Below are 25,022 nucleotides of genomic sequence, written 5' to 3' on the forward strand. Positions count from 1 at the left end.
TTATGATTTGTTCATAGCTCAGGCACAGGAACTATAGTGTGCATCTCTTGAATTGTTTTCAATGTAATTTTTGTATTATGGTGTTTAAATTAAAAATAAAGTAAATAAAATAAAGATATATAAAGTAGAATAAAATGGGACACTTGTGTAAAGTGCAAGAGCCTAAAAATTATACATAACAATGATGCTTCAAATTAAAACCCTATGTCTGATTAACTGACAAGGTTAGTGATTTTATTTGGGTAGACTCATCTCTTGGTTGGTTTTACTTCCTGTCTTTGTCTTTTCTCCTCTCATCTGTAATTGTCTGCCCCATCCTTATTGGCTCCTGTTACTCATTTCTCTGCAACTCCACATCTCAGCCTCTTTAACTACCCATTTACCCAACATATCTTAATCCACTCGCTGCTGTTCCTTTTGTTGTCTTTTTGCTTTCCTGATGTGCACATCTTCCATCCAGCCTTTTCAGCCTGCACTGAATCTGTCTTGCATGCCTCCCGAATCCTTCATTTAGGTTCTCATATCGACTACAAATAACAATAACACATTGTTCACACCTATTTATTGAATATTCACACATACAGAAAACACAGAGGCTCATATTATACTTCAAATCATCAGAATAATAGCAGTAATATGGTAATGATAGACACCGGAACAATCATAGTAATTATACTTTGATAAAATCATAGTAATACATTGATAAAATTCTCCACAGAGATATTTCAGGTTCACCGGAAATAATAATAAGCGATGACATTCCACTTCGGATCAAATGGGGCAAAAAAAGAAATCACTTTGGAGTTGAAATGAGGTCATAATGAAGGTAATACACACACATATTCACAGGCGCACACGCACACACATAGACTGTATGTATGTACATTTGGAGATATAACACCCAGTGTCGCCCAGCGACTGAGTGCAGTCCTTTTAAGAAATAGTTTCCATATTTGGCGAGGCTTTACAGTAGACTTAAATCATCCCCGTGTTAATCTATTTAATGTTGTATAAGTATATATGGCTGGTTTAGAAACAATAAGTGTTACAATCACACACTTTTGAATGTCAGCACCCCAAGTGTTCAGTTCAGAAACACAGATTCAGGTCATCTTTTTAAATCAAAGAAGTTTAAATATTCTCACAGAATATTACACAAGTGTGCGCAATCTCACATTAGACATATGGAAAATGTCTCCGATGAACTATTTTGCTGAGTTAAAGCCACATTGTTCACATGTCCTGGATTCTGAGGTTGTGTAATGCTTTGATAATGGCTGCACTTGTCTGCGTATGATTGAAAAGAAGCTCTCGTCGCTCAGTGACCCACTGCTGAATGCGTTATTTTCCGCTATCATAATTATGGCTGAACAAAGGGCTTACCTTGAAAAGCAGCCAGTTAAATGTTGCATAAATCAAAGCTTGAATTCAGCCTTGGAACGAAGGCTGTGCAGCTTGCTGCAGTCAGTATAAATGCACGTACTCTGTCATACTGTACGTTATATTTTCTTTGTGCAGCCATTTTAGCAGTGCCACATGAATTACAATCACTGTAATTACACGGGACAGGAAAGGAGCAAAAAAATCAAACCTGACTGTGATTTTTCTCCCCAATGCTGCTGTTGTATTAGGTGCAAACATAATCACTGTTTCATTTTGCCCTTTCACGATATAAAAATATGTAGCAGCAGGTGAATTCAGGCATCGCGGATGTTACAGATGACTCTGCTGAAGCAACGAATCTAGTTCTTAGCAAAGTTTCATAAATCTTTTGGGTACTGAAGAGGGGGAAAAGGCACCCCCATGAAGCTCAAAAACAGGATAGCACCTTCTGTGTATGATGTATGTCTCAGGGCTACGATGCTCCAGGAAACTTTACAAGCAACCTGAAGGGGCAGCAGTTCCTTCAAATGGATCATTCTACATTTTGACTTGAGCATTGACTGGCAGCGTCTTGCAGTTGGTTGAATTCGGTAGCTCAGATACATTCATGTTCCTCTCAGGTTGATTTACCTTCTGGTGTGAGTTATCAGGCACACTGACCGAAAATTAAATCAGACTAACATAGGAGCTCTGAGCAGAATCTCATCATCCTGAAGGTTATGGTGTCCAATGAACTTTGCGGAAGAAAAAATTTGTAGCGTTACTGAACTGTTTGAACTTTCAAGTGTCTTGCCCCTCATCGTTAGAAATACAGTACCGACTAAGGTGGGTTATCTGCCATCAATCCAGTCCTATGTTGTTGAGGGGCTCAGTGTAAAAATCTAGTCTTGAGCTACCCCTCTTTTCTTTATATCTTGCTTGGTTTGGACTCTGGGGAGTTCAGTCCATGACCGATAATTTTCCTGATGATGTGCGACTGATCTGTTGCTAGTCAGATGCTTTCCAGATGGTATTGCATGTTAGATCAAAATCTGTTGGTATCTGCTGTAGAGAGTTTTTTAGGCCTCCCATTTCGTCTTTTGATCTCCCTTTTTCCAATTTCCTTAAATGCTTTAAGGACACACTGCACATCATACCAAGATATGTCACATTTTCAGCTAATAGCTCTTTGGGAAACAACTTCCTGGTGCAAAAATACTATTTTTCATCTGCCAAACTGTGTTATGTTTAAGATATTTCATAGATTTAACTAAAAAATTGGAACAAATGATGCGCTTTGTGACAGGCAACTAGTAACAAATTGCCTAAAAGTGGTTCTTTGTGTAGACACAGTATTGTTTCATCACTTAAGTTAGATGTCTTTTAAATGTTTTAGTGATAGGTCAGTGTTGAGAAGCTTAACAAACAAAAAACATTTTTCTCAAAATGGTCAAGTACAAGGGCTCAACTGAAAATGAGTGAAAAAGCAGCAAAGCCTTGAGAAAGTCTGGAGAACTATTGCTTTAAATATCTGGTTAATTGGAAGGAAAATGTAAAGAAATACAGGGGTGGCTCAAGAGTTTTGAATAGTACAGTACATCATGGTATGCACTTTCCAAAACAAACTAATATTTAATTTAACCATAATTTAAGAGAACTTGGAGGCAGCAGGGTTCATATTTTGAGGGAATCAGAGAGTATGCACATCTGTTTTTTTCCCCAGGGGCCCCTAAACCAGTTGAAACTAATCATGATTTAATGTATTAGTAATTGTAGCTAGCTTCTAATACAATTTGGTGCTAATATAACTTTTTGACTAAAAAAATGCAAACTAATGTCACTCACCTCAACCTTGTGTGCTTTTTTAGAGCTTGTTAGCAAGTGTTCACACTTTTGAGCTAAACAAAGTAAACATTATCCCTGCTAAACACAGCATGTTGGCATTTTCTTTGTCATAATGTCATGGTAACATTAGCACTTAGCATGGCTTAATCTTAAATAAATCAAACTGCTGGTCTGACATTGTGGCCCACTGAGGAAGCCAGATGTGATGCCACAAAAACAGCCCAGCGTCTGCTTTCCTCTCCTGTTGCTCTCTAATGAAATTCAACTGAGAAGCTTCCTCAGCACGAAAACAAACTCTGAAGTACATTTTCAAGACGACAAAATGTTTCATTTCTTTCTGTAACAGCTATGTATCAACTGAAGGAAACATGAAGAACTTTCGTTGAAAAACTCTGAACATCAATAACTTATTTAGCTATACACCTCTTTGTAATAGATCATTTCAATAACAATAATAAAAAACTACCAGTACTCAATCACCTACATTTAAAAAAGCCAGAACTAAGCGAGCTGCTGTAGCACCTTATTCAAACTCACTTCTATATGATATATTAATCCAAAACCCCCTCTTTCCTGTTTTGAGAGCTGCACTGCAGAGAAAGGGTGCATGAAGGCCTCGCTTCCAGGAGTATCTCAGGCTGATACTGTAATTTTTCCTTTTTCTTTATACAAACGATACAGAAGGTTCACACAAGCTAAGCCACTAAGAAAAGCGTTTCATTTATACGAACGAGGATATGACAGTGACACGGCTGAGAGTCAGGCTATTGCTCTCGTCCTTGGATCGTTACGGCTGCTGACCCATCTCAACCAATCCTCACACGCTTTCATACACATGACCTCTCATTCTCCCTCCCTGTAAGTGTGTTCATGAGGAGGAAAAGACATGTTTTTGAAAAAGAAAAGAGAGGGATGAGCATGAAAAATAGGATATATTGAAGTGTATGTGGATGGTATGATGGGGGCTCTTTTTTTTCTTATAAACTCATTTACAAAACAACACCACTTTCTTGGCTATCCACTAAATATGAAGCTACAGCCAGATGTGCCTTAGTTTAGCTTTGCATAAAGACAGGAAAAAGGGGAAATGGGCAGCCACACTCTATTTAAATGTGTATATTTAAATCAAAATATTTTAAAAAAGGTTGAAAGTTGGCGCCCACGCTAGCTTCCTCCCTGTTGTTTTCAGTCTTTATGATGAGCTATGTTAAGATGGGCTCCATAATCCAAATCTAAGTCTTGGAAAAACAAAAGCAAAACAAATGAGTGTATTTCCCCAAAATGTCAAACTATTAATTGAAGCCCACATTATAAACACTTTTCTAAAAACATTCCAAGTCCATCAGCTGGGAAATTTTCTTCTTCAACCAACTGGAACACATCATAATATCAAAATACAGGGTACAGACAGCAAAGCACCCTCCATACGGACAGTGTCCCAAGGATGGACCACGAGTCCGGGGTTTAGGCATGATAAAGGCATGGCTCAGCGCTGGATGGGACCTCTTCCAGATTGCTTGGGGTCAGTTGGTCAGGAACAAAAGAGAAGAAGAAGGGAAGAAGGAGTTGGCGAGGGTATTAAAGAGTTTCTGACTGGCAGGAGGAACCTCGGGAAAGCTGGGGAGGTTTCCTTAAATCGGATGGTGTTGAGTTTTCAGCACACTGAGCCAGTTGGATCAGCCTCCCCAGGAGTGTAGAAGTCAGGGATGGGTAGACCAGTGTGCAGTGTGACCTAAAGAAAAACACATTTACACACACATGGGTTACTAAACTAAATCGATTCAATATATTTTTCCTCCTCCAGGGGGAGCTGTGGAACTACTCCCTCAAAGCCTGAAGACTATTTTTCTTCCCTTTGGGAGGCATTTTGCTTCCTGGATACAGCACTACAAATGAGAAAACTGACTGGGAGCAAAAAAGAAATTCAAAGCTTCTCACTGATGTTGACTCTTTGAAGCTTTTTCTCTGTTAAGATTTAATCTCCCGAGGACATATTTGTAAAAGTTAGATAGTTGTAATGAATAATAACTGAACTCATGTGATGCTTTATTAATTCACAAGCAGAATCCTCACTTTCTGTTTGTTGCGGCGCTCCGGCAAAAGACAGAATTAGCAAATTAAACATCATCCCCCAGAGCGGCTCAGCACTTCCCCAGCATGAGAACAAATTTAAGACTGAAAGAAGAAATTAAAATCGAAATGAAAACTATAAACTTGTTTTCTGCAATACCGTGCAGAGTCGGTTCATTATTTAGTCTGCAGTATTTGGATGTAAAAAATATATCCATTTTTACTTTACTTTTCGCCTTTATGCCTCGGTATGAACTGAAGTTTAAGGTTAGAGAGTAAATTCAGTTGGAAACAGATGATTGCAGTTACTTTGGTGCATGCATGGACTGAAATTTTCTACCTGGACGTTTCGGTTGAGGCTGATAGCGGGGTAGTAAGCGCCCTCCAAGCCTTCGAATGCCACTGGGCCCTGCTGCTCATCGTTCACGAGGAAGATGAGAATCCCACGTGTAAAGTCCAGCAGCACTCCTATTGTAGCTCCTTTAGTGATGCCACCGTCTGTCCTGTGTGGGCACAGGAAAAAAAACAAAGGATAACCGTGTTATTAATTTACCACGGTAACCCTCCAGTCCTGAGCTTAGATTTTCCATCAAAACATGGTAAAAAAAAATTAAAATCTAGCAGTGACTTATTTTAAGTCTTTGTCACTTTAGAGTCTGGATTCTTTCCAGCCTGTTAATCATATTATCAGTGCTCATATTTATCATGTAGCCTGTAACACTACTACTACTACTACTACTACTAATAATAAAAGTAACTACACCATGATCACATTGACCACATTTAAAAGCTACTTAAACATTCATTTACAGATGACAGACAGACATTTCGGTTGCTAGGATCAAAATTTGGCTTAAACAACATGAAATCGTGGTTTGGTCAGTCTGGTTGTATTATGTTGGTGTTTGGTGTGTTTAGTTGGCACACTTTAGGCCCCAAAGTACAAACTGAGCATCAATTAAATGGCACAGCCTACGCAAGTATCGTTAGAGCCCATGTACATCCTTTTATGGCCAAAGTATACCCATCTAATGATGGCTGCTTCTGGCAAGTTAACATAGAACGTCAAATCATCTCAATCTGAACATGGCGAAGAGTTCACCATACTTAAACAGTCTTCAGAGTCACCAGATCTCAATCCAATAGATCATCTTTAAGACAAATCTGCAGACACAGTGTGACGCTATCATGCCAATATTGTCCAGAATCTCTGGACAATGTTTCCAGCATCTTGCAAAAGGGAATCTTTTTTTAAGTGAAGCATTTTCCTGCACCTACAGTAATCTTATGCTAGAAGTAAACTTTATTTTACTTAGTGGCCTTTTATCCTGTGTTATGACAGGACAGTTGAGAATTGACAGGGAAGCTTGGGGCAGATTTAAACCCAGGCCTCTGCAACAAGCTTAATAAGTAAAACTGGTGTCCCTTTTCTAAACACTATTATACTGTACATGTAAAAGCAGAAGACTTCCATTTGTGATCGAAGAAATTACATCTGCATTAGTACATGGACAATCACTTGTCACTTTCTTTATTACCTATTGGTGTGCGAGTTGTTGTGCATGAACCAGGAGCGGTTATTGTCCACATACATGGCCCAGGCTTTGTCATCCTTCCCTAGCATCACATCCTTCAGGACGTCACTCCGAGCGATGCCGAAGGCTGGGTCAGGGTGGTTGTCATAGCGGTCAACGGTCATTTCCCAGTAATGAACACCTCGAGAGAAAGCAGTGTTCCCCAAGACCACTCGGTCATCATAGCTGTTGCACGTCACCGTCAGGTTGTCGTTGGAGAAGATGATGTCAGGGTGAGCGGACGCCGGGTCAAAGGTGAACCAAGCTACTGCACAAAGGGAAATGCGTACCATTAGGTTTTTAGTGTTAATAATATCAGTGACTGCGAGATGAGAGGCAATGATCATGATTTTACAAACACCACATAAAACCAGAAGGTAAAGGTTAGATGAGGTGAAGTTACACTGTAAAAATATCTGAATGGAGGGAACAGTAATAACATGAAAGACAAGAAGAAGACTTACTATCATTGTTATGATCAAACACGAATAATAATACCGAAACTATATACTTATACTACATAACTTAATCTATAACTTAATAAGCTTAACCACTTTTAGATAATCAAACTTGTGTCAAACAGTCTGCAAATCTTAACCGGTTCCTGCATGGAAAAGCAGATTAGTTTGATAATTATGGGTAAGGAAATTGTTAATAAAATAAAACTTAACTTTAAAATACATAACTAGAAACTTCTAATAGTTATTATAGTAAGAGGTCAGTTCACCCAAACAAGAAAAGAAACGTGAAAGGTGAAAGGTAAAAGACTCTGTGTGGATGTTCATTTAGACTGTGAACTCAAGCTTGCTTGAGCCATCTGATAACCTCCACTATCAGAGCAGACTCTGCTGTGTTGGTCTACATAAGTTAAATTTGTATTGTCTTTAGGTGAACTGCTCCTTTTCTCTATTACAACACATTGCTTTTAAACTTCTTAAACCACATGCTAATGATAATTTTGCAATACTGCTTGACTCACAGCTGAAAGACACAGTAAAAGATCTCTATGCAGGAAGGTAAACAGGCGGGCTTTTGCTGGGCTCCAGTGGACCTGCTTTTACTGGTGTCACCATGTGCAGCGACGTTCCATTACACTGCTTTATTTCCCGAAGGAAATAAAGCAAAGACATTTATTGTAGGCTTGTATTGCACGTTTAATAAGTGCAGCCCACAGAGGAGCAAACTGCCCACCTGCTGGGTTGAGTGTGAAGACCTCATTGATGAAACAAGCAATGGCCTGAAGGGGATCAGAGCAGAAACAGTGTGCAAGGAGAGTCATCCATACCTGTGCCTATAGACTGAATATCACATGGAGGGAGTCCAGCTAAAATGTGAAATGGTGGGGGGAGTGAAGAAGAAAAAAAGGAAAAGAAAAGAGGAAGAGGAGGAGAGCAAAGCGAAGCAGTGAAGCAGAGGGGTGGGAAGGGCGGTGGAGAGGGTAAAAAGCAGATTTGATCAGGGATCCTGGTTCAGCTCATTGGACATAAGACCAGAGGAGAGCCCCAAAATGAAAACAAAAGAGCTCCTAGAAACAAACCACTGCAGACTTAGAAGGAACAACGAAGGAACAATGAAAACAAAGCAATTGTTCTGAATAAGAAAAATAAGAAAAGGACAATCTGATCTGGAAGAAGGGTGCAACAACACTGAAAACGTCTGCGTGGTTAGATCACTTTGTACGCCTCCAACAGCTGCTGAGTGCTTTCTGTGTCAGGTAGGGAGGCTGTCTGGGCCTTTCAGGTCCACTGATGGATGACAAGCTTCCCCATCTATGCAGATTACCATTTAACTAATGGGAAAGCCGGTACATGGGTGGATTATACACAATCCAGCTGCTCCTCGAGGCCCTTGGGCTAAAAGGCGCAAAACACACCTTCGAACAGAATTCACATCCTGCTGCTGCCCACTGGATGAAAATCTTGTGTTTTGGAAGCCTTTAATTAATGTGATCATTTATTGTACTGCGTGAAATATAAAACAACAGAGGCTTTTTTCCGGATCTTTCAAATCCCTATGAAACTAACTAACTCAAAAAGCCTTGTGTCAGTCTGAAGAACATCAAAGAAAGAAGATTTTCTCTGCAGACTTAATATATAATATAATGTAAATACAGCATAATAATGAAAATATAAGGGTTTAACCAAGCAGCAGCAGGTTATGATTTCTTTAGATTCTCTGGAGTTAAATCAAGATTTCTCTGGTGTAAACTCCCAAATGTAGAAAGAAATGTAACTGAACTGTGATAATCAGTAAAAAAAAAGTAAGTAAGCCATTAGATTATATTACAAATGTTGTTAGAAACACCTGCCAGCTGTTTGCCAGCACGCAGATCTTCTTCATTGCATGACGTTACATTAACTACAACCACAGTGGTAACTACCCTTTTTTATGTTCATATAAAACACTTTGAAAATAATTCACTGTAACATTTCAGCTTATAATAATATCAATGGAAATACAGCCAACAGGATAAGATCATGCAAGAAAAGTGTCGGCATATTTGGGAAGATGTCAGCTGCACCTGAGGAACAAAAACATGAAGACAAACACGTGGGTGTTAAAAATGCTGAAAATATTTGCCTCTAAGAATAAATCTTGGTGGTTTGTAGAGCATCATAATTTCCAGCTTTCCATCTTGGGATAAAAAAGCTAACTGTGTGCCTTTTAAAAAAATGTTATAATGCTGTAATATAAACCTCCTCTCATTCATTTCCCCCACTTGTCATGGGAGCTACCAGTTCTTATATCATTAAGAACATCAGCAGTATTCTTTCTGTCAGCCGTGCTTCTCACCTCTTTAACTGCCAACACACATCTGCTCATTATGCCCCTAATTAGCTCCCCTTGTAGATATACCGACTGGCTTTTGGCTCCTGCCTGTTACTGCCTTACATACACCTTTGCACGCCTGCCCAGCTCCATTTGCTTTCCTCGCTTTGTTTCTTTGCTCTTGCCACCTGCTGGTATAGCTTGTTTTGAGCTGGCAGCATACGAGCCCGTTACCTGCAACATGGATATTTATGACATTGATTTGATAATGATATTTTGCCTAGCAAGCAATCTTGGTGTTTATTTTAAAGATCAATCTACAAACTGAGCAGGACATTTTACAGTGTGGTAATGGCAGACTAAAAATAAAAGGGAAACGGCGAAATCTTAATGGAAGTGAAGCAAAAGTATCTGAGTATCTGAGCATTTGTAGCCAGAGGCTGCTCGACCAGTGGTGCACCCAACCTGGTTGGAAATTAAAATCACCAATAAAATATGGCAGCGCTGCAGTGTCCCACTGTGCAAGGACGTGCTGATGGTTTGACCATCTTTATTTATTGTGTATGATAAAAACCTAATTGCCAATGTTCTCTGTTCTCACTGTTTAAATGGAGACGTTGCAATTTCTCGTTATTTCTCGTCTGACCTATACAATACACTGCCACTGATAATTAACTAATATCAGCGCTGGCCTGAGCAACCCAACATGTAGCTCTATTTTAAAAAGCACAGTGTTCTGAAAGCTTGCTTGCTCAGTAGCAAATATAAAATAAACGATGGCTGAATTTTGATTCTCTTTTTGCTCAAAACTGTCAGTGAGGTAGCGCTCTTAAAAAAACAAAACACCAATTCATACTTGAGTCTTTGCTCTTTCTAGATTCACAGTGATTTAAATTTACAGTGAAAACAAGAGGAAGAAGGAGATGAGGCTCAACGTACTCTCAGAGGTCTGCATGATCAGTGTCTTGCTGTACTGGCCGACTCCGCTGGCATTGAAGGCCTTCACCCTGGACTTGTACGTGCTGTTGAAGTGGAGCCCGTCCACTGTGCAGATGGTCTCCGTCCCCACGTACACTTCCTGTAAAGACACACAGTGCTTCCTGTTATGCTGGCAGATGCATCAAGTGCGTAACTATGACACCAAAGAGAGTCCATTTCTTCTGGAGGAGTGTCCCATTTGAATTTGGTGGAGAGGGTAATAAGAGAGAATGCGAGCTTGTACAACTGAACGTGGGCACGGCAGCCCACACTTGAGTATAAATAGACATGGGGACACAACTCGCCAGGCTCAGCGTGGAGCTGCGTAGGTGTGACTCAGTGAATCAGAGAATAAAGGAGGAAGAGAAAACTTCCCTCAGAATTTTTTGGCATAGTGCTGCATCAGATGCAGGTACAGCAATACAAGGATTTTAGTTTATATTATAGAGACGCACAGACCAGATGGCAAATTAATATTTAAACACACACACACACACACACACACACACACACACACACACACACACACACACACACACACACACACACACACACACACACAAACCCCAAACCAAATCATCACATTCGCCACGACTCTCGTCTTGGTGCGTTTGTGTTGACGATCACACGCTAACACAAAAAGTCTCCAGGCTGTAATACAATTTGGCAATGGCTCTCTACCAATTAGCAGTTAGCAGATACAGTTTGTGAATCAGTTGGCAGATTGGATGCGAATGCTCACCATGTTACTCCACACTTGTAATTAAGAAACAGACAATTACAGAACACGAAAAGAACTTGAAGGGTGAACGACTACGACCAGCTGCTTTTAGCTTACAGTCTGCATTTAGGACGTAAGTGTCTGCTTTTCATAAGTTTGAAAAACAAAACAAAACCGGATACGTTAAGAAATAGCTGCTATCCATTTCTAGTCTCCTTACAAACCACTGAGCAAAGCAACAGCTTCACAGTCAGAATCTGCAAGGGATCTCTGCACAGCAGGGATGAAAAAGTCCAATATTTTTTGAGTTAAAAGCTCTAGTTACTGCTGCCGGGGGTGTGCGAAATACTTTAATTATGCTGCACCAGCTGCTATAATGAATATAATGGACATAGTGCTTCTTTTTTTGGAGTAATGAGAGGATGCTGACAGAAAGTGCAGACTAGAATATCGAAGATGAGATGTTTATGTATGTGTGTGTGTGTGCGGTTGGCCTTCGGGGATTTGCAGGCTGCTTTTTATTGGCTTGTGTTCTTTTTATTAAAGGAGACCTATTACACTAATTTCCGACTCCATATGTCCCAGCTCTGCATGATTCACAGTTTAAAAAGTCATTATTGATGTTATATCTGGGCATCAGCCTCTGTCTGAAACAGAGGGTTTGAAAGTGGGTGGGGCTTCTCTGCTCACAGCTAGAGTGTTGTGCCCAGGATAGCCATATTAGGAAACATGCTCCCAATGACATCATACAGGGCCAAGAACAGAAAAAAAGAACTGTGAGAAACATTTTTTGGGTCTGATCTCGTTATCCAAAAGCTGTAATAGTAAAGAGAATGGCTGCGCCATATCACACTGTCCATGTTAACATTGGTATAAACTTTTAAATGGTATCAGCGTCCTGCGACAACATCAATGATATATCAACAACACAAGCCCAGACATGTCTGCAAGCAAGAGCAGGCCATCATTACCCCTCCCCACTCTGACTGCTTTATCACCTCTTTATGTGTTTGTGTTCATATTCAACATTTGTTGTTTTTTTCGCTTGGGTTCTGGGTTAAATTATTCTTCTTTTTAAGATTTAGTCACTCCATATTTCCGTTTAATTTAAGTAAATATATATTCTGTTAAATGCCATTAACTGTCTGAACCTCGAGCTGGTTCATGACAAATATTTATAAAGGGGCAGCCCCAAATAACTTCATCACCTATCATCGGAAATATCATTTGCTTGGAATATCGTGATATAGTGCTTAAACAAATGCAACACCTAAATCACAGAAGGAATTCGGTGAACGAAATACTGAAGTTGGAAATTTTTACTGACTTTTATTGAGGATTTTTTTTTGTTTTTAATTAAGCAGCGCACATTTTTTTCCTAGGTTACATATTGGAGATCATATATAGAGGAAGATATGAGGAGCACTTTTATCTCTCTTAATTTGCTCTCTTTAAATGGAGACTCATACTACTAAAGAAGAAGATTTTGTTTTCCCCTCTCTTCTTCTTCTTCTGTTTTTAATTAAACATTGCTTTCTTGCCTGCTTACAAAGTGTGAGCCTCAGGGCTATGTTGAAATAAAACCACATTTATTCCGCAAACCAAGTAACATGACTCATTTGTTTCCAACTCCGCGAGTAGGCTACTAATAAGGTTCTTGCCTTGGCGCTGCATCCGGAATGTTAATATCACTTTTAGGAAGCCTCCCAGATTGATTGTTGCGAAAATCAACAGGCCTACTATACGGAGGTTTAGAATTCAGACACAGATATGCTTTGCCATTGTACCCAGGGAATGGCTCAGGAGGTATAAGTTGCTGTCGTAACAAAGCAGGGGCTTCAGTGAATAGAAGCGTGGGGAGTATCTTATAGGATGGATTACATGCTAAACCTCTGTGAGAGTATGGCGACTGCTTTGATGCCGGATCACGCTTCCTACAGGATCATCCTAGCGGTGGTACAAATGCTTCCTCCTGACGCCGTGTCATTCAGGGCCTTGTTACGCTGCGTCACGTGACGTGCTCTGTACGACTGTCACACATTAACTTGAGTGATTTCAGCTACAAAATACTGCTGCCACATTCCCCTGGCTGAGCCGGTGTCCTCCCTGGTATCAAATGAAGGAGTCTTTGCCCAGACAGAAGGAAAGCATGTCACATAAAGGTGATTTATACTCTAGCTGGTCTTGTTTTTCACTTTTTGTTTTGGGATCTAAATGTAAATATCACAAAAGTTCTCATTTAAAGAAAAATACTGCTGAAGCAGACAGATAAATTCCAGCCTGCAGGGACAAAACAGTACCTGCACAAGGAAACCTACCCTGAATGGCCCCCCGTTTCCATCGTCCAGCTCTAGGATGTATCCTTCCACGGTGATGGTGGAGAGTGGTGGCTGTTTCCATGACAATGTGGCGCTGTTGTTCTGAGTGCAGCATTCCTCCAGCTGGAGCATGGGAGCAGCTGGGACTAAGAAGGGGACAAACGAGGCCAGATTACAGCCCACAGAGGTATGAAGAGACACACACTCACTCCCCAAGTGGATATAACGCTGCATTACAGCAAAGACAACTTTTATATGTATAAAAGGACACATAGTGAGAGCCTTATAATGTAAGAGTGTAAATGTTTTAGATAGAATTTTGCACATTTAAGTAGAGCAAACAGTGGTTCTTAAAAAAATATCAGGCTCTCTGTCTGTGTACCTTTCATCTGTACAAAGTCCAGCTGGTGGATTGTTTGCAGGAGAGGTCCACTGTCCAGAGTGAGGTCAAAGTCACTGGTCATCCTGGGGGTTAGGGTCCCCTTTCCCCACTGACTCTCTGTCATGTGGACTCTCCGAATCAAAGCATCAGAGATCTGTGAGACACACAGTACAGATTAATCTACCGCTAAATCTCTCATTAATAATAAGCCTGCCAGAACATTTCAGCCTCCGTTCAGATGAAGAAATGCAGATAAAGATGCAATGATCCATAAATGCAATAATGGGATTTTTCTTTTCCACCAAGTGTCTAAAAGGTTTCTAGTTGTGTTCCAAAAAATGTTTTCAAACTTGGATAGTTTCTCATTAAAATTTAAAGAAAAAAAAAAGTTATAATAGGTAAACTATGTTTTCTCCCATATGTCTCCTAATTCAGGGGTGTCAAACATAGGGCCCAGGGGCCAGAATCAACCTGGCAAAGGCTCTAATTTGGCCCCAATCTGGCTTTGGAACATACGAAGGGAGCCATAGATGAAAACCTTATGAAAAGGTTTACAGGTTTTCCTCCTGATAAAGATCTTCGCCTTTGCTATTCATACTACATTAAAGTAATTAAATAATAGATAAACATCTAAGTGACAGAAACGTTTATTCTTTCTTTTATTTCATTCTCTTTATCATCAGCATTTTGAATTTCGGATTAAATGCATAGTTAAATGTCTTTACACTGACAGAAAGGGGAGTTTCTCTGGTTCGACCCGCTTAAGATCAAAGACGTGGCCCACGACGTAAAATGAGTTTGTCATTCATGATCTAATGAAGAATTTTGAATGGTGTTAAAATCACTTGCTGAATAATTAAGATATCAATTTAAAAAGGTCACCAAACACGTAATGCTTGACTGGTGTCACAAGTGTGACACAGCATTTGCTCATCACCTCATCAGAACAAAAACGTCAGTTAGAGGCAGCTTTAGAAAGAAACATAAAGTTTTTTTTGCCTTTAAACAGATGTCAAGCAAGGTTTGATTTTAATAAGGCAAAATTGTTCCCCTAAAAAGCAGAGCTTGGAAATATTTGGTTTCTTTGGCAAACCATCATTTTACGTCTTTCTAATGAAATTATGGATCAGTTTTCCAACAGTTTAATTCCAGTAATAGCCGGAGAAGTTACTTTTTGATGTCAGCTGGAGGTGTTGTACCACCTTGTTTTAAGAAATCTTTCGTCCAGTTCTACTTCATTGTTTCAGCTGTAGCTTGTAAAAGTAAAAAGGACGTCTTGTGGCCATCTTACCTGCAGGAAACCACTGGGGTCATTTTCCTTGATGACTTCCAAACAGTACTCCATCAGGCCTGTGGTCTGACGCAACTTTACTGTACAGTGGGAGATTTGATCCCGCACCACCTGGAAAAACAGGGAGAACAGAAGAGAAAACATGTATAATACACTTACAGTTCATAATCACAAGCTAATCGTCATCCCTAGAAGAAAGACAAGTAATGAGAAGAAGGATGGATGTAGACAGACCTAAAGAAAACAAGGAAAGAGGGGAGAAAAAGCCAGAAGTTCAGACAAAAGATTAGGAGCAGGATCGTCAGAGTTATTGATTGAGTAACTCTTTTTCTCTTGAGACACAGATTGAGGGAGGAAGAAGAGGCTGACGGGACACTAGCAAATGATCCTGTAACTGACGTTAACGGAAGGAAAGTGACACTGTGTTTTCACACCCGGGCAGCCTGAACAGTCATCAGTAGTTACATCACAGACAGGGATGAGGAAAAAGTTGCCCTAAAATATCTTTATGAGTGATGACACGGCTCTGAGATGCATTCAGAGTTTTCAGATTTTCTGCCCTGTATTAGTCGTTTGATTTAACAAAAAATATAATTTGGATTAGCTCCATTAATCCTAATCGAGGGGACAGGAACAGAAACCCTTCCAGAGTAACATGTCGTCTAGAAATTCCCTCTTTCTTACCGAGACTGATGTCCGCAGCTTCTTTGCAACAGTGTGAAATAAACACAAGTGCTGGACAGGGGGTTGCTAGGAAACAGAAACTTCACCGCCACAGCTCCAAGGCTGAATGGAGAGGAAAATCCTTCCTGAAGCCGTTTGCCGACCAACAGAAGATGATTTACTGATGACTGCAGTCAGTGCACGCCGATACGCAATACTGTACCATAGGTGCACAGTGACTGCAATGGAATTACACCTCATTATATGCGAATTAAATTGCCTCTTGCTGATATAATCAGTTTTTATTTTACTGTGATTATTTAAGGAACCATTTCAGAAGAAGCCAACTGTATGTGGTTGTTTTAAACACTGCACCATTTTAGGATGATAATCCATTCAGAACATGAGAGATGACTTAACGGATGCCCTCTGAATGGGATCATGGAGACAGACAGTGAAGAGTAAATCCCAAACAGGGCATGATAATTCTTTCTTTTGTAATTTTCAAATTTTAACTGAGAGTTGAGACACATGGAAATAATTTTTATGGTCTGGTATTGTTTTAGGTCTTTAGTGTATATTAATGAATATCACTATTTGTCTATGTGCTACACATTTCCTCCTGTCTTGGGCTTTTTCCCACCACCATGTGATTGCCTGATTGTTTGCACATGTTTTCAGTTACGTTTGTTTTTCTTGTGCCTTTCCCTCTCTTTATAAATATGCCTGCCTGACCTTGCACACCTCCTGTAGGCTTGGCACTTCACTGCGTTCATTTATCTTCCAGTCTGGATTTTTGTTGCATATTTTCTCCCCTGCAGCGACTTCAATTCTTTATTCCTTAATTTCGAGAGCTCATTTAAGTTGGTTATATTTTGCAACCTCCCACCTGTGTCCCTGGTGTGCCGGATTTGGGTCTTATTGTGAACGCACATGAAACACATCTGATGCAACAGTCTCAGAAGCCCAGTAATGTCATGAAGCATTTAGAGATTGTGCAATCAAAGCCACCGTGAGAAGATGTAGCCAAAAGGGGCGGATTTAGAGGTTCAAACTTTCTAACCCTCCTTCACTGAAACACACACACATGAGTCTTGTGCATAAATTTGCAGCAACAGTGAACAAAAACAAAGTATGTGGTCCTGATGGAATAGGAGTTTGCCAGCAGACTCAAATCTCACTTTTACTCACATACTCACTTTTCTGGATAGTTATTGCATGGCAGCCTACCTGACTCCATGTTAACTGTTCTATTGGTGCCTTTAGTCAAGGACAAAACTGGTCAAATATCCACCTTAGAAAACTACAGCCCAATTTATCTGGGTAGCATACTGTCAAAAATATTAGAAAGAATCTTTTGGGGATAGGCTTTGAGAATATAAAACAACTATTGACAATTAATTTGCTTTAAAAAATAAAGCACTAATTTGTGCATATATGCTGTGTATATGTGGTGCATTTATGTGCTTCTTCGATGGACCAAAGGTTTTGACCGTGTTAATCATAGTTAACTATTTACTAAGCCCCCTCATATCTGATAAGGATCTTGCATTATTAGTATTCATATCAAACTATGCATGTCCAGTGGGGAAGAAGTACAACCTTTCCTCGTCAAATTTATATGGATGATCTTTCTAAAACACTAAACAAGCAGAATACAGGATACATGATGGGGGAGAGCCTTATTAATAATTTGTATGCTGATGATTTAGTTGCTTTGTTCCTTATAGAGCTGGCTTGCAGCAGCTGCTTAGAGTCTGCTCAAACTATGCTTTGCAGTATGATATGAAATTCAACTCTGAAAAGAGTGTAGCAACGATCACATCAACTTACGGAGCCCTGCAGGGGACATGGGAGAAAAAAATATTAAGACGGACTTTTGCGAGATCTCGCAAAACTAACTCGGGATCTCGCAAAAGTTGAATTCCAACAATGGCGGCAGCTACTTAGTTGTAATATTACTCTTTCTAGGTCACAAAATAAACTTTTAAGATATTTTGAGGCGTGAATGTAGTTGTGTAAACGTCAGATATCTGCTCGGTTTCCAAGACATCACATATTTGCAAAAGTGCTCCGACGTTTTCGGAGATCTGACACCCACCATCTCGAAGCTAACGGGAGGTCGAGACCTACTACAGCCGGGAGGAACACCGCTTTCCCGGCACATCGTGCCTTGACCTCCCGGTCGGCTTCGAGCTGGCGGCCTCCGAAGAATGCGGCTAAAACTTTTGCGAGATCCCGAGTTTGTTTTGCAAGATCCCGAGTTTGTTTTTGCGAGATCTCGCAAAAGTCCGTCCTAATTTTTTTTCTCCCATGTCCCCTGCGGGGCTCCGTAGGGCTCCGTATCAACTAAAAAGAATCGGAAGCAAAATTTTCCCATTTTGTTTGGAAAATCTAATTTTTAAATGCACTGACTAAAGTGAAATATTTGGGCCATTTCATCAGGAATCTTTAATATGTGACAAGCAAATATGCCAGTCCATAAATTATGTTAAAATGACATGAAAACGTTTCAGTTGGGCTATAATGATGCATACAGGATCAAGATACAAGTTTTTTCTCCTGCTTTTGTAAACGCTGAAATTATTGGTTATTCATTTTGTATATTTATATTTTTATTAAAATGGCCTATAATGTCTTAAATAGAGTTTGTCTTCCATGTGGATAATATATTTGGCTCATCCATGAAAACACAGACATGTATGTTAATTTGTCCTGTTATTCTTTTGATCTCCATTACATCACGGTATGTAACTCTTTTTGCCAGTGAAATGTCAAAAAAATGCTGTTCATAATAATAAAAAGGTGTATTTATTGTTCTTCTCTGCAAGCTATATATTCATTAATACAAAGTAATCGATTACAGGCACTTTTGGCAGCATCACTGTTTGATAAACACTTATTTACAGATATGGACTGCACTGCACGGAAATTCATTTAGCAATTTTACAAACAGCATCACTGAAGATAATAATTCCTAAAAGCTTTATACTGATAATCCTGGTACCCTAGGCAGTTTATATAGCAAGTTTTATCCAGATTGATTAAAGCATCTTTAGGGAACATACATCATTATAGTAAAATAAAATGCCCTTAGTTTGGCTTACTCTAAAAACTATTCAACGATTCACTGGATACTCCTAAAAATCTTTGGATTTGTGTTTTTAAGCAAAATCTCGAGATCGGTCAGCCCTGCTCAGGTGACATTACAGATTCTAGTAAAAATATCTGCAGCGTTTCATCCTTTTGCTGGGCTTTAGAAATGAGCGAGCACTTACAAAGCCTTAGTCCATTCCTACTGAGGCGGCGTGAACTTAAATGAACCAGATTTAAAAATTCGGCTCCACCTCTGACATTCATACAAATGACAACAAAAAGCAGGCTTGACCGCTTGCCTGGTGAATTAATATTTACTAGGACACACTGAATCATTTTCAAACAACTCTCTGGAATGAATCAACGTTTCTCTCTCTGGTGAGAGAAGATTTCATTTCACCTCTGACAGTTCGGTTTACATTTCTGTGGCTGAAGGCCAAACCATCCCTGCTGTGGCAAGCTGGAACATCCATAGCCCCGCAGTGGCCTGGCAGAGCTCCAGGAAAAGGCTTCTTACTGCTGTCGCTGCCTGCTTAACAATCACTTCACCGTCCCTTGTCTGCATGTGAAATGTTTTAAATTCAGTGTATAAAGAATATCTCTCTTCAAGGTGCAAAAGAAGTGCTGCCAGCTTTCATTACATCCTTCCCTTATTGTCATCCTCCTCTTTTCTCTCTCAGATTCGATGCTCCCTAACAGCTTCTCTCAGCATTCTAGCCATCCTCCCTGAAATCTGCTTTAAATCAGCTTCCCAATAAGATATAAAAACTGCCGCCGGCAATAGTGCTCTGCCAGATGATCTCCGGATAATCAGCGCAGGGAAGATTCATTCGTCTGAATTTAACCGAGAATGAAGGGGCTGCAGCAGCTTGTGGTGGGACGGCAGTGGAGCAAATTTAGCATCTTGATGAGAGAAATTAATTGAGAGACAGAAAAAGAGAGTGAGAGATGGTGGATTGAGAGCCAGAAAACACAGTGCAGGACAGCGGTAGAGGAAGGCAGAGTCTGCTGCGTTAAGTGGGCCACAGTCTCTGCACAGCGGATACAAACTGTATCCTCTCATGTGGCTGGTAGGGTGATCAAGCACTTTGTCACAGAAGCTCCACAGTGATGGTAAAACAACAGGAAACCGAGGGATGATGAAAATGTAAGACAGTGATAGTGCTAAAACAAACAGCAGTTTTGATAGCACGTTTGATTTCTTCATAGTAGGAAACACTGAGAAACGTGTTTGCAGTGGAACAGGTGCTTATTAAATAAATGAGCACATACTGGAGTCACAAATACTACCTCATAAAAACACACTAAAGACACATTTTACATGGGAAATGCACTGGAAACTACAAACCTCATTCACCTATTCATACAACTGCTTTTTTAACCTAACATCCACACACTCACACTCTGATGGATGCATCGCGGGAAACTCTCTATCTTGCCCAAGGAGCTGGGGATCAAACCTCTAACCTTCCGGGTGGTGTATGACTGCTCTACCTGCTAAACCACAGATGCCTTAAGATGCAATAACTGTTCTGTAGTTACTTCAGCAGTTACTGTTTCTCTGTGTTGTTAGCTGCTGAGGAGGTAAAGCTTCTTCTACCATTTTCTATTTGTATCTGCTGTAGTTATTAGGCCACTGCAGCACTTGTGTCTGTGAGCTACTGTGGCTGCAGTCTTTGAAACTGTCCCCTTCCAGGACACAGGATAACATTTGTAGACCGACAAAAGGGGTGTGTATGACAATCATTAAATGAGGGTCAAATATAAAAGAACACACAGAAAAATAGTTTGTTATTAGAAACATTAAACATTAAGGTGTGTGTGTGAGGATATGCTGCACAGTGGAGTGACGATAAGAGGAAGTGACAAGTGCCACATCCACTGAAAATCAGCTGTCAGTGAGAATCTGTTAGCGTTTACTATTAGAACTGAAGCAAATACAGCAGTAAGCGACCCATGCATACATGCATAGGTCAAAATAACAGATTTGAAATGCATTTTCTTTACTGACTGATCTCAATTATTTTCTCTTGTTTTTGCAGAAGTCCACACGACAGACAAAAACCCAAACATGTTTACCCGGGAAAACCAGTCACGCATTCAGAATAATAATAATAAGCAACTACCTTCAACAATTTTCAAGCAAAACTACTGCCTAAGTTTCATAGTTATAGCTTGAGTATAAGACTATTTTCATCACTTTTATAGCGCTATAACTGTCATGGTCTTGGATCTCAGAACAAGGGTTGTGAGTCAGGAATTTCTTTTTCTGTGTCTTCATTATGGTTTGATGCTCTCAGGTATTACTGGCTGAGGGTCTGTAGCGTATTGTTGTATCGAAGCTTTAGTCATACCTCAGGGTTTTTGAGGTTTCTGGAGTTCTTTGTGTTTTGTTGGTTCTGTTAGGGTTCATAGTTCTTTTGCTTTTAGTTTTGGCTCATGTTTGAGTTTTTTTTCTTTAAATTACATTTTAGTCCAAGATCGATTTCTTTTTGTGTCTCTACTCTTGGTTGGTTCATTTACTGTATATAATTGCACTTGAGTCTTTTAGTTTTCTTTTAGTATTAATAGACTTTGTTATTTGAGTTTTTCGGTTGTGATTTGGTTTATTTTTCCTAGTTTCCGCGGTGTTCCTCATGTCATATTCAGTGCGTGTTTATTGACTCCATTATTTCCTGTTTTAGACAAATAGGGTGTGTCTCTTGAGCATTAATATGAGTTTTACTTCCTGTCTCTTTGTCTTGATTATGTTCTCCTGTGTCTCCTTCCTAATTAGCCCTCTCTGTGTATGCAGTCTGAGTTGGCTTGCCTGTTGTACTTGCCTTTTCTAGTTTCTCTGTCCCTGCGACCACTACAAACTTTTATACATATTAACTAGCTATTTAAAATGTTTATCTATTATCCATCTATTTTCTTTTGCTTATCCGGTTTACGGTCGCGGGGTGGCTGGAGCCTCTTCCAACTGCCATAAAGCCAGGGGGGAGATGCACCCTGGACATCTCCCCAGTCTGTTGAAGGGCTTGTTCATCTATTACACTAACCCTGATTCCATTTTCCCCCCATACTAGCAAATGGTTTCAACAGGTTGTTCATAGCTTACAATGTCAGTTGTTCAGCCATACTTTTAACGAGCTATGACAACCATTTTTTTCATTACTTACACTGATATAATTATAATTATAATCTTCTGAGTGTCTTTTTCTACTGCCTAGCCATTACTTTTTACTCAAACTTATTCAGTTCCAATCAATTCTTAAATGGTAATTCTGGCTTTTGTTGTAGATTACCTCCAGACTACTGCAGAAGTACCCCTTGAGATACAGCCCTTGTTGGGAATCTCTGAATTAAACTCTTAATAGAAAAAGCGATCATATATCTTGAACATAAATAGCCTTTAGATCTAGAGTTTCTTGTCTTGATTAGTTCTCTATTGATTGTCAGGATCTGACAGAAAAGATACAACTGTAGTGGCGAGTAAGACCCTTATACAACATTAGCAGTCTCAACATTAACAAGTAATCCTCCCACACTGAATAACCTTCAATAACAGGCTCTGCTGCCTATCTCGCTGCAATGAAAACTGTCATTCACAATAAGAAAATGAATCATTTGAAATCTGCCTCCGCTTTTCTTTATACTTCCAACCACATCTCTAAGCATCCATTCGGTCCAAAATACCTCCCATGCCTAGTTAAAAGTGAGAAGGACCCTGAGAAGGAGGGTTCCCCTGGAGTAACACAGTCGGTTCAACAAGGGGGAAAGCAAGTGGAAATAAAAATAGCCTCAGAGCCGCTGTACTCATTAACCAACCCGAGCTGGGTGAACAGGGGACCTAGCAACCAGTGACAAACTTTGCATGAAGCAGGAGAAGATGCAGACTGACTTCGTTTCTGATTCACTTTGTGTTGCTCTAATCAGCCTTCATCTGCTGAATCTGTTCCTTGAAGAATCCAGTGAAAGAGATTGAGAGCATAAGAAGTGGGCCCCGTTTTGATCATATTCAATACAATCTTCACATTATATTAGAGGACCGTGCTGATGTTTTCTTTTTTCGTGTTTCCGTCAAATGAAATGTGCTTTACAGAAAAAAATCCATCGCAGTGAATTTAATTACATTCAACATTTTTGCTGAGATGTATGCAGTTAAAAGCATCAGCTATATCAAAGGAATAGTTTGACATCTTGAGAAAAACCAGGCTTTCATACCAGGAGTTAAAAGATGCATGCCCGAGCACTATATCTGATGATAAAGCCAAGAGACATTTAGCTCAGAATAGCAAGTGGCGCAGTTGAAAAGTGATCAATATACACAATAATATACACAAAAGACTGAGGTGACTCGTGTTGTTACTCTGATGTTGCAAGGGGGTAAGCTTGTTTTCCATGAAAAGACTTGCAAGAAAACCTCCAAGGCTGAAAACCAAAGCCACCTTGGAAATGCCAGATCTGCAGTTCTTCATCATCCCAGAAGTATAGAGTTCCCACTGGTTCATGAATTCCATCATTTTATTAGTAAATTACTAATTAGCATGTATCTGCGTCTGCAATTCATGCACCTTGCTAAGGCTTTAGCCACACAGACCTAGAGGCAACCTCTCGTTGCCGGGTAAAATTGTTCACAAAGAGGGTGCTGCACCCAAAAAATCTTTTTGATTACTTTGGTCACCAGCAGACTGCTGTGGTCACATGTAGGTTGCATGGAAGACGCTAACTTTGGTGCAAACACTTGCAATCTACTCTCAGAGCAGTAGTGAAACTTGAAAAAGTGCAATGGAAACAGAAAGCGGAGAAAGTTTGCCTTCTAAGTAAAAGCTGTGCCGTACCACTGCAACCATCACAGCAGACTCTTTTTCTGTGTCACATACATCTCTGGGACCAGTTTTGTGCTAGTGATTGCAAGCAACCTTCAACTACTTGCAACTAGCCAGGGAGTACACATTACTCTGTGGGCAGGACTCTAGGCCCGAGGCTTTGCCAAGTGTGCTAACTTAAGAATCAATAATTTGGTTTAAATATTGACACTGTTTCTCTAAAACGTTAAGATAGAAGCAATCAAATGCTAGAATGGAGGCGTCAAAACAGGATTGAACAAACCAATAGGTGACATCATCCATCTTTTATATACAGTCTGAGAGCCTTTCTCTAAACCACAATGTTTTCATATCTAATGAAAAGATGTGAGCTATGAACAGATCTGTAAGGAACCGAGTGTTACTGAAAATGTGAAGTCACTTTTTTAGATCTTTTCTTGTTGGTGCATTAAAGTGCTTGTTGGAAATTTGAGCCTCTGATCTATCAGAGTCTGATGGAGAACAGAGCTTTTTTACACACTGACATTCATGTTTTTCGGGTAGCTTGAGAATCCACAAAAACTTTGTTCTGCAGTCGACTCAAGGAAACCACACATCAGAACTGCTGGACACTCAGTCCTTAGTATTTACAGCAAAAGAAATAACAAAAAGAAAGAAGACTATAAAATGCTTATGGTGATAGCTTACCAATTAAGCCAGTTTAAAGGCCATGTGATTTTCCATCTGACAGAAACTGTGAAAAATTGCTTCCTGGAGGGAAAAAAATCTGTCAGAAAACTTTTGAGGTTAAAAGATTAAGCATGCGGTTTATAGCCAAAGCCTGCAACACAATCCTTCAGGCTACAGAGAGGGCTGCAGCCTGCCCTGCTCATGTCCGGCTTTGCGTCTAGGAACCCGAGGGTGAATGAGTCGAACAGGAAATTATATTAGGCTGTTGGAGACCTATAACAGATTGCAGGTTTTCAAAGGTGACTCAGGTAATTTTTTTGATTATAATTCATCCAATTGAATAATTCTTTTACAAGACATCAACATGGCATTTAGTATGTCGTGTTTTAGCTGTGCACAGATGGTTTGAATCAGCATTTAGAAGATAATCTTTACAGACTGTCTGCTTAAAGGAGACCTATCTGGGGTTCCTT

The 25,022-nt window shown here is 39.9% G+C and overlaps 1 protein-coding gene across 6 annotated transcripts in view; it reads right to left on the bottom strand.

Moving 5' to 3' along the window:
• Window positions 1-545: 545 nt before the first annotated feature.
• trim9 (tripartite motif containing 9) overlaps window positions 546-25,022 on the bottom strand; it is a 45,684-nt gene continuing 21,207 nt past the window's right edge. The window contains exons 4-11 of one of the 6 annotated variants that reach the window (XM_004540049.6): window positions 15,311-15,421; window positions 14,020-14,173; window positions 13,638-13,783; window positions 10,560-10,698; window positions 8,137-8,175; window positions 6,870-7,119; window positions 5,618-5,780; window positions 546-4,939 (exon numbers count right to left, since the gene is read on the bottom strand). In XM_004540049.6, coding sequence (XP_004540106.1) covers window positions 4,862-4,939; window positions 5,618-5,780; window positions 6,870-7,119; window positions 8,137-8,175; window positions 10,560-10,698; window positions 13,638-13,783; window positions 14,020-14,173; window positions 15,311-15,421 — 1,080 coding nt within the window. In that variant the 3' untranslated portion in view covers window positions 546-4,861. The other 5 variants (XM_004540047.6, XM_004540046.6, XM_004540050.6 and 2 more) reach the window with 5 other exon arrangements.

The sequence above is a fragment of the Maylandia zebra genome, linkage group LG19 (assembly GCF_041146795.1).
Source record: "Maylandia zebra isolate NMK-2024a linkage group LG19, Mzebra_GT3a, whole genome shotgun sequence".
NCBI classification, from domain to species: Eukaryota; Metazoa; Chordata; class Actinopteri; order Cichliformes; family Cichlidae; genus Maylandia; species Maylandia zebra.